General features: G+C 37.9%; 1 protein-coding gene across 1 annotated transcript; it reads left to right on the forward strand.

The window, feature by feature from the left end:
* Positions 1-6,025: 6,025 nt before the first annotated feature.
* On the forward strand, positions 6,026-8,745 carry LOC147438573 (uncharacterized). Its single transcript, XM_086484144.1, has 2 exons — positions 6,026-7,284; positions 7,408-8,745. The coding sequence occupies exons 1-2, from the start codon at positions 6,838-6,840 to the stop codon at positions 7,411-7,413; spliced, it is 453 nt and encodes a 150-aa protein (XP_086340270.1). The 5' UTR covers positions 6,026-6,837; the 3' UTR covers positions 7,414-8,745.
* Positions 8,746-9,065: the final 320 nt, after the last annotated feature.

A 9,065-nucleotide genomic window follows, 5' to 3' on the forward strand; every position in this document is an offset into this window, starting at 1 on the left:
TTGTGTGAGTACCATATAGGGTGAAGTGATGTAATAGAGTGATAGTATATATTATGGATCTGAGCTTGATACATTGTTTTGAGGTCAAATACTTTCATTTGTATGTTATGCACGCTCCCAAAAATGTCAAAAAGTTTTTTTTTTATATGTGTGAAGTTTTGCATCATGTTTAGGGTGATGGAATGTATCATATGATGTATGAAAACTCATGGGTTGATGTGGATGCCTCATATGCATGGTTATGATTGCTTTCCACCTTTCTAGGTCAAAATTAGCTCTATGTGCTAGGGAGGTGAAGTGCAGACGTGATGCATCAACTTTGGATGTTGTCAAAATTGGATTTTTATATCATGATTAGTTGTTGGTCAAACTCTTTTCATGCATGAAAGGATCTTGTCTTAAGATTCATTTGTGTATGAACTCCGATTGACTGCAGGGGATATGTCAAACTCCAAGTGTGGGAGTTGGTTCAGTGTGATTATGATTTATGGTTAAAGGTTGAGATTCCCTCATGGATTATGGTTGTGATTTTATGGTGGAAGATGGTGTGGCTCATGGTTTTTTTTTGGATATGGTTATGCTACTGAAATGCTACCAAAAGTTTTGCAATCATGTTATGTTCTAAAGTGGTTATGCAAGATTGGTCGTGCCTCACCCAAGTTGGGTGGAGTGCTCACCCATGTCATGTGATTGGATTATGGTTTATGGTTTTGGGATTGGATCATGAAGTGGTCTAGATGGTTAATGGTAGACGCATAAGGGTAGAGAACCTGCACAGTCTAACTGCTTGGAAAAGATTATTTGTGCACATGGGAAGTGCTATTGTGATTGGACTCATGTGTTATGTTTCTCATCGCAGTGTCGCTATAAGACTAGGATCACCTACATTGCTTAGCCTTATACCAAAGGGTCGTTGACCTGGAGCTTTGCTGGATCGAGGGTGTTGCCTAGTTCTTCTTCATTTTTGTTAAGCTCATCTACACGATTAGTGCGTCGGGGGTTGAATGACCTACACGTCGGGGGCATCAAAGAGACGTGATGCCTAAACTGATATGGTTGATATTGATACCCTACCACGTAGTGGTACTTGGGATCCTTTCAGAGCTTTAGTTCATAGACGGAGGCAAAGCGGCCTTAGCTTATGTCTGGGTCAAGTAGGTTGGAGGTTATCTGGCTCCTCTCTGTCCGTAGTAGAGTGGATGTGGATGGGTGGATCGTTCGATCCCTACACAAGGTCAGGTGCTCTGCTAGTTATTTTGTCATAAACTTTTGATGTTACGGTATACCCATATTTTGTCATTGCATTGATACATGGTTTCCTGTTTCATTTAGACAGGGCATTTTAAGATTCTCTGTTGTCATTTTCTCATGTCTCTGCGTACTCTATTTCACCCTCTACTATTCTCTCTCTCTCTCTCTCTCTCTCTCTCTCTCTCTCTCTCTCTCTCTCTCTCCGCAACGCAGTGTACACATATATTCACCCTCCACAATGTTATATTCTTCTTGAGTATGCTTTCATTCATAACACCCATTCAAGGGTGGCACTAGTCGCTTTAATTTTTAACCCTATTTTTAGCATTATTTTAGCTAAAAATGGCCAAAATTAATAATAAAAATCTTTAAACTTTTTAAAAAATTAGAAATTTTTTCTAAGGTTAATATAGACCTTTGGTTATAAGGGTTTTATTGTTGAAGGTCATATGAATAATTAATGCAATTTCTTATATCATAAGAATTTTAAAATTAATTAAAATTTATAAAAAGTAAAAATTTGAGTAGCATAATGGTACCATTTCTCTTTCCAATATTTTCAAGGTTTAAATAAATTAAATTCAACTTAATTTTACATTAAAAAATCTTCTCTATTTTTATAGGCCAAAAATTAGGTGTGTGACTAAAAATTGATAATACTGGTCTCTTAACCATGCAATAGAGAATCCAATTCTAAATTTATCTTTTTTAGTTAAGCTATAGTTTAACAACAAAATCAAGCTCGTCAATATTGTTCCTAATTATAAGTATGTATAATACTTAATTAATAAATTCACAATGTTTTACGTTTAATTAACACTAGATTGGTTATAGGACACTTTTATGTTCTTGGACACTTTGATGTGCTCTTAACCAAGAAATTTCCTAGAATTATTACATGGGATCCCAATGAGGTCTTAGAATGTTTGATATCCACAAAGATAGCTTATGAGCTGAAAAAAAACTTGGATTTTTTCAAGCTATGGTTTCCAACTCTCAAACTATCTTTTGTAAGCACTTACTAACCTAAACTGTGCCAAAAAATGTGGGCCGGTCTTGCACATTTTTCATAAGATTGATCATAGATTGCCATAAAAAGCCTCTCAGTGGGCTCTATGGTGCTATGTAGGTAGCATTCATCATTATAAAGGTTTTCAAATGCTTCTAATGCATAAAATCCTCTACATATTTGAAGGTATGGTCTATTTATGAAAATCATGCCATGCAAATTTATGGATGATTTTTACACTTTGATTAATTTTTTGGCAATGTATATGTAATAGAAAACAAGTTTGATGGTGCATATAGACTTGTCACTATGTATTGCATCTTTCTTGAGTTTTGGGACACCTAATATCCATAATAGCTAACAACAGAAAGTTGAGAAAAAAAAATCCATTTTACAAAAAATAGGACTCATTTTGAGTTAAAAATATTTTATGTCAAATATTGCTCAATTTCTCCAATGAACATGTTCAACTTGTAGCTTAGATTCAAAAACTAAGCATACAATACCATTGACTATAAGTACATACTTTTCAAAGAGATTGAGATGGCCACAATGTGGATATTGTGAAAGCTCTTCTTTGAAGTATGACTTTCTTGTGTGCAAAGCCATTGTTAAGAGCAATCCGTTGAGCCCCTAACCTCTTCATTGGAACACAGTTAGCCCATCTAATTTGATTTCCTATTTTAGGGTGGATGTGAAGCTTTTGTGTGGCATCCTGGTGTAGATTTTTTGAAACACCCTTGTGTGTGTGGCTTTTGAACTTTGAATGCCCATCAGTCTTAAGTCCCACAAAATCGTGGTGGGAACTCCTATTTTATAGGGGTAATTGACCACCCTCTTTGAAGGACCACATCTCTACGGAGACAAAGTGTCCGTACTATTGAGTGCACTTCCACCTTCCTATGACCACTTAGTCACAATTCTTGAAGAAAAAGAACTCGCTCCACCTTTCCAAGCTGTCATCAACTCAATCCAAGCAGAAGAAAGAAAGCAAAAAGATTCATTAACATCATTAGGAGGGGCTTATGTCACGACATCCTCAAGGGGAAGATATTCGCCATCGACATCACAAACTGGAAGAAAGTGTTATGAATGTGGAAGAATGGGACACGTAGCAAAAGACTGCTATATACACAAACAATCCTTGCAACAAATGCGGTAAGAAGGGACACCCTCTTTCTCGATGCTATTCAAATGGAGGCAGTAGCAGTGGAGAAATCATTAGTATTAGAAGCAACAACAGAAGCTACAAAGGGAAGAGACCTATCAAAGGGTCATCTCACATGGTAAAAGACGAAGAAGACAAAGGCGAGAATAACCTTGTCTTTTATGAAGATGTACTTTTAGCCTCTCTACTTGTAGGAGAGGACTATTATTTTTCTGTGTGGATTTTGTCAGCCTGTGTGGATATTACCATCCTATGTGGATACCAACTTATCATCCTATGTGGATATTGCATCTTCCATACTTTGTCATAGTCTAAACCTCAAGGGGAGGATTGTAAAGTGTGAGCTTTGTCCTAAAGTGTGAGTCAAGGAGAGAAGAGTGGAATTTTCCCACATGATGTGGGGCAAGGCTGTAGAGCCACTTAAAGCTCATTTCATGAATGAATAAGCACAATTTTAATTTGCACTACATGCTTGTCTATGATGAGCTTGTGCTAAGCTAAGTCAATACTCAAGATTGTGTGTATGATTCCAAGCTAATTCTATTGTGGAACCTAATTCATTTGAGTGATTTTCTTGCTTACACACACACACTCACACAGTTGCACCATGTTTGTCTTTCATCCACCCTAGCTAGCACGATCCCATTCACAACAATAAAATATCAATTTAGGTTTCAAGGGTCTAGATTTGTTCAATTCAGAGCAATTTTTTTTTGAATGAATAATGCTTAACTTGAGATTCATTATCATACTTTACCTAATTTGGAAATCCCTTTAGCTATTTATGATAAAAGAATGCTAAATTTAGTAGAAAAAAAAGTGGGTACCTTACATTGTTCCTCCCCTTGTTCATTAACGATTTCATTGTATATCTCTATGATCTTGTCTTTCGTGTTGATACTTTAATGGTTAGAATTGAAGAATGTAAAATCAACTTAGCATTTATGTATTGATAGTGAAGTAGCCATGTGTTTTGAAACCACAAGTGCTATTCAAATGTGCGAAGTGCATGTGCCAATATTTGTTTGACAGCTTGGAACTGCATTAAGGGGATTGTTTGTCAATGCCTAAGAGAAGCTCCTCTTGAATGCATGTTTTACATGATTCTTTGCAAATCTTCCAAGGATAAACAAAAATTATATGCAAGGAAAATTACCAAAATACCCCTGTATTTTGTGGGAATTGCCAAAATACCCGTCAAATTTAGAATGTTTCCAAAATACCCTCCTCCAAATTTTGAATGGATTGCTCCAATATTAACATGCCTTATCCTTTTATGTTAATAAATATCTATCTTTAATTGTCTTAACACTAGAATGGTAACAGGACACTTTTATGTCCTTGGACACTTTTGTGTCCTGTTAAGTGACCATTTTGCTTGAATTATTTGAAGAGTATGAAAATGAATTTCTAGGTGCTATATATCCACAAAGTTGCCTTATGAGCTGAAAAAAACTTAGTATTTTTTTTGGAGTATCGATCTCACCAATAACCTTACTCTTGCACAACATTTTAGAACCTAAACTGTGTGGAAAAACGGGTCCTGTTTTTGGCTTTTTTTTTTCAATTTTTGGCAACTATACCACTCTAAACTTCATGTTTGTGAGGTTTATATGGCTAGAGGTTAGGCCTTCATAGTTCTCAACATGTTTTGATGCTTGTAGGGAGAGCTAAGTGTTAAAATTGAAAGTTATGACCAATTTACAAGAATTGCATAATCCTGTTTTTTTGCCAAAATTAACACTTTTATGATTTTTCTGGTGACTTTCTTGATATCCAAATTCAATTTTGATTGTGTAAGTGTAATGTATAACATAAAGCTAATCTTCCTTGAGTTTTGGGGGACCTAATATGCTATATAGCATAGTATATGATGATGGTTGAGTTTTTTGATTGCTGAAGAATACGGTACATTTTAGAGTAGCAAGTATAACTTTCTCAATATTGCTAGTTTCTTAGACCAATTGTGCGTATTTTGTAGGTAGTAACCATATCTAATCATAGACTACAAACTTGGCTAGATATTGAGTAGTTTCTATGGGTTTCTAGAGGTCATAATGCTAAACCCAGTTTTTTCATGTTTGCTGTATTTAGTAGTTTATCATTGCCCCCAAGGTTCCAATTGTAAGAGATCCATTATCCTTTTGACATGCTCCATGGATCCTTTTGAATCCAAAAGCCCAAAGGGAACTAAGAAAACATGTATATAGTATCTGTATTGAGCGTGACTATAGAAACTTTGATGATAGGTCCGCAGAATGGAAAAAATGCAAATTTTTTGTGCCTATTTTTTTTGTCCAAAAAAAAAATAGTGAGATAAAAGCAACCATATGTTTTGGTCACCAACCCATTGAAGTTAACGGGGCATTTTATCTCATGTCCTACAAAAATCCCCACTGTTATTTATATGCAATCAACCGTAAGAAATTGCTGTTTTGGGCAAAATGCACTGGTCCATCAACTTTGGAGGCTTGTAGTGACCAAGGGATGAGAAAAATTACAAGTTTCTCATTTTTTCCATATGTAGTGGTTATTGAAATATAAGCTCATGAAAGGATTTTTCAAAATGAGTGGATCTACTATGGTTTTGGAATTTTTTCCCAAAACCCTGAAAGGACACTTTTATGTCCTTTTAGGTTACCATTCTAGTGTTAAACAAACATTTTCAATAATAAGCCTAGAAAATTTCATTTGTGTCTACAAATAATGAATTGTTTGATCTCAAGAGCCCACCATACAATCACAAATTGTATACCTAATATTATCTAATAAGGGAGAATCAAAATTCTTGTAAAGAGTTGCAAAACATGATGTCTCGAGAGATGTTTGCCGGATTAACTAAGGGGTATAAATGCGAAGTTTGATAAAATTGAAGGGCATTTTTGGAACTTTTCTCCAAATAAGAGGGGTGTCTGGGGAATTTAGAAAAATTTCATGGACATTTTGGTAATTCACCCTTATGGTATAGGTACTACACGTTATGTGAATTCTTGGTTTTGGTATGGCAAATACGGTGCCGATCAATCGTGATGGAAGGCATCTGCAAAGCTTCAGAGTTTTATGTGCCCCAAATTACTTATCTTTGGCGTCATCTTTGTCAACAGAGGAGAACACTCGAGCTAGTTGCTTTTCTTAAAACACACACACAGACACAGAGAGAGAGAGAGAGAGAGAGAGAGAGAGAGAGAGAGAGAGAGAGTTTTAAAATGGTGAAAGCGTGGCTGGTGGTGAAGCAACCAGCGGGGCTATGCAAGAATATACGAAGCGATTGTGGGGGACTGGCAGATAGCGACTGCAGGAGGAAGCCGGCCACTTACACATACATATATAAAGAAGAAGGCTAAGGAGGTAGCACCCACCAGCATCAGCAATACTAATTACCTAGCTAGCTAGGCGCTGCATAAGCAATATGGGTTGTGAGAGAAACATGAGCCTCTTTTGCATGCAGGTAGCTTTGCTAGTTGCACTCCTAGTACTATTCATGAGTCACCATATTGATATTGTGGCCAGCCATATTGATGCGGCGGAGGCGGCGGCCGAAGTCGGTCGCAAGAGGGTCGAGCTAGAGGTCGCTCCAACAGAACTCCAGCACCACCCCAACCACAACATTTCTTCCAAATATAAGGAGGAAAATCCTAGCTCTCATCATGAAGAAGGTTCCCCCAAGAAAGCAGGGTCCAAAGAGCTGGAGGGTGCACCCAAGCCCAAAGTTGGTGACGAACACAAGGAGCCAAACCACCACCACGAGCACGCCGGCCCACCTTTGAAGGCAGGCGAGCCCGGCCTCGGTCCGAAGAAGCCTCCCCCACCACCCCTTACCAACTTTAAGCTGGCTTGCTCATGTGATTTGGTAGCGGTAGGTGCTCTCTCTCTCTCTCTCTCTCTCTCTCTCTCTCTCTCTCTCTCTCTCTCTCTCTCTAAAGCATAAAGACGCACTGTCCTTCGAAGCACCTTATGCAGCAGTTGTCTTCTTTTGCAGGCTTAGCCAAGATTCGTTGCAAGTGTGATAACCTTGAGCGCCTACTACACAGTTCGTCTGTTCATGCATCTTCTAGCATATGCTTAGTACTAGTGTGTTGATGGTGGGTGGTCATCTATAACTTGATTGTACAAGGAATCGATCATGATGTGGAAATAAAGAGAAGATGCTACTTTTTTTTGTCCTAGCTTGTATATGTTCTAATTGTTGCTGTTCTGATTCCATGTCTCTAGTATGTCCACGAAAATAGTGGAGGAATGAGACATTGCTCCTAAATTTGCAACTTGCTTTGTGCAATCTTCTTACAAAACTCCTCCTTGCCTATACAACACTTCACATACATCTTAATTAGGAAATCGCCTTGACGCTTAAAATTTCACCCATGCACTTCTTACGATGTAGTCCTCAATCATAAAGGAATGTCAAGCTACGTTTTATGGCATTATCCTTTAAGGTAGTGTTTTGTAGCAAGCTCACCATTGTTGATGTGCATATTATGTCCGTATAGAACCTCACCGTTGTAGATGTGTATATCATGTCTGTATAGAACCTCACCGTTGTTGATGTGTATATCCTATCCGTATGAAACCAGATTGAGAGAGAATGAGCAAGTTGGGAAGCCCCTAACCTAGAACATATGAGGATCGATGTACCATTAAAAGCTTGGTACCACAAACCAAAATCTTGCATGACAAGCGACTTCATGGTGTTGTGCCTTGAATGGAAAAAAAGACTAGTATAAACCAGCAACATGATGCCAAATACATCTATTATGACTCACTTAGTGCGAAAAGGATTGATCATAATAAATGTACCCAAGTTCGATGTACTCTTACTAGCTCCTACGATATTATATTCATGATTCATTCGTAGGATACCTCCTCAAGATCCCAATGCAATGCTAACGTTCGGACTGATCTGAGATCTCTCTAATGAGTCTCATTCCTACAAAAGAAGATGGTAGGGGGAATCGAATGCGGAGCAACGACTCAAGCGACGCTATTTGGAACTAGCGTAGCCAACCCAACCCCTACTTGATGTTGCCAGACTTCGCAACCTATATTGTAATAAAAAATATAAACGTCCTTTGCACCCACACTACACAGGTGCCAGCTTCCCCGTGCCTTGATGTTGTCGCCCTTGCTGAGGTCGTCACCTCCCAAGCCATCTGATCGTCTGCTTCCGACGTCAAACTTCTTTTCACGTGGTATCTGTTGTAGATTCCCACTTTTTTTTTTTTTTTTGGGAATGGGTCTGACATACTTGTTGTCCATATGAAAGGCGGTGGTCTTGGGAGTTGTATGAGAGGAATCTATAGACCAACCCTCAACTAATTCAGTTCCTTGTCATCTTTAAACCTAAAGATTAACCAACTAATGATGCTTGGATACTATAGCAATGCCCTAACTACTACGAAGAGTGTTAGCGGATTTTTTTGACTTTTCCATCTAGCTATTGCTCAAGTTATTCCATAATGTTCACATCTTGAACACACATTGAATGGGTATGAGAGAGAGAGAGAGAGAGAGAGAGAGAGAGAGAGATTTTTGCATACTTACCAATGTGACCAACATTCTCATGCGACTCTACTTTGACACATTCATAGATATAATCTACTCTGCAACTCTTTACTGCAACCCCCTCATTTATTTCTAGGC

The sequence above is a fragment of the Adiantum capillus-veneris genome, chromosome 16, assembly GCF_014529385.1.
Source record: "Adiantum capillus-veneris isolate H3 chromosome 16, ASM1452938v2, whole genome shotgun sequence".
NCBI lineage: Eukaryota > Viridiplantae > Streptophyta > Polypodiopsida > Polypodiales > Pteridaceae > Adiantum > Adiantum capillus-veneris.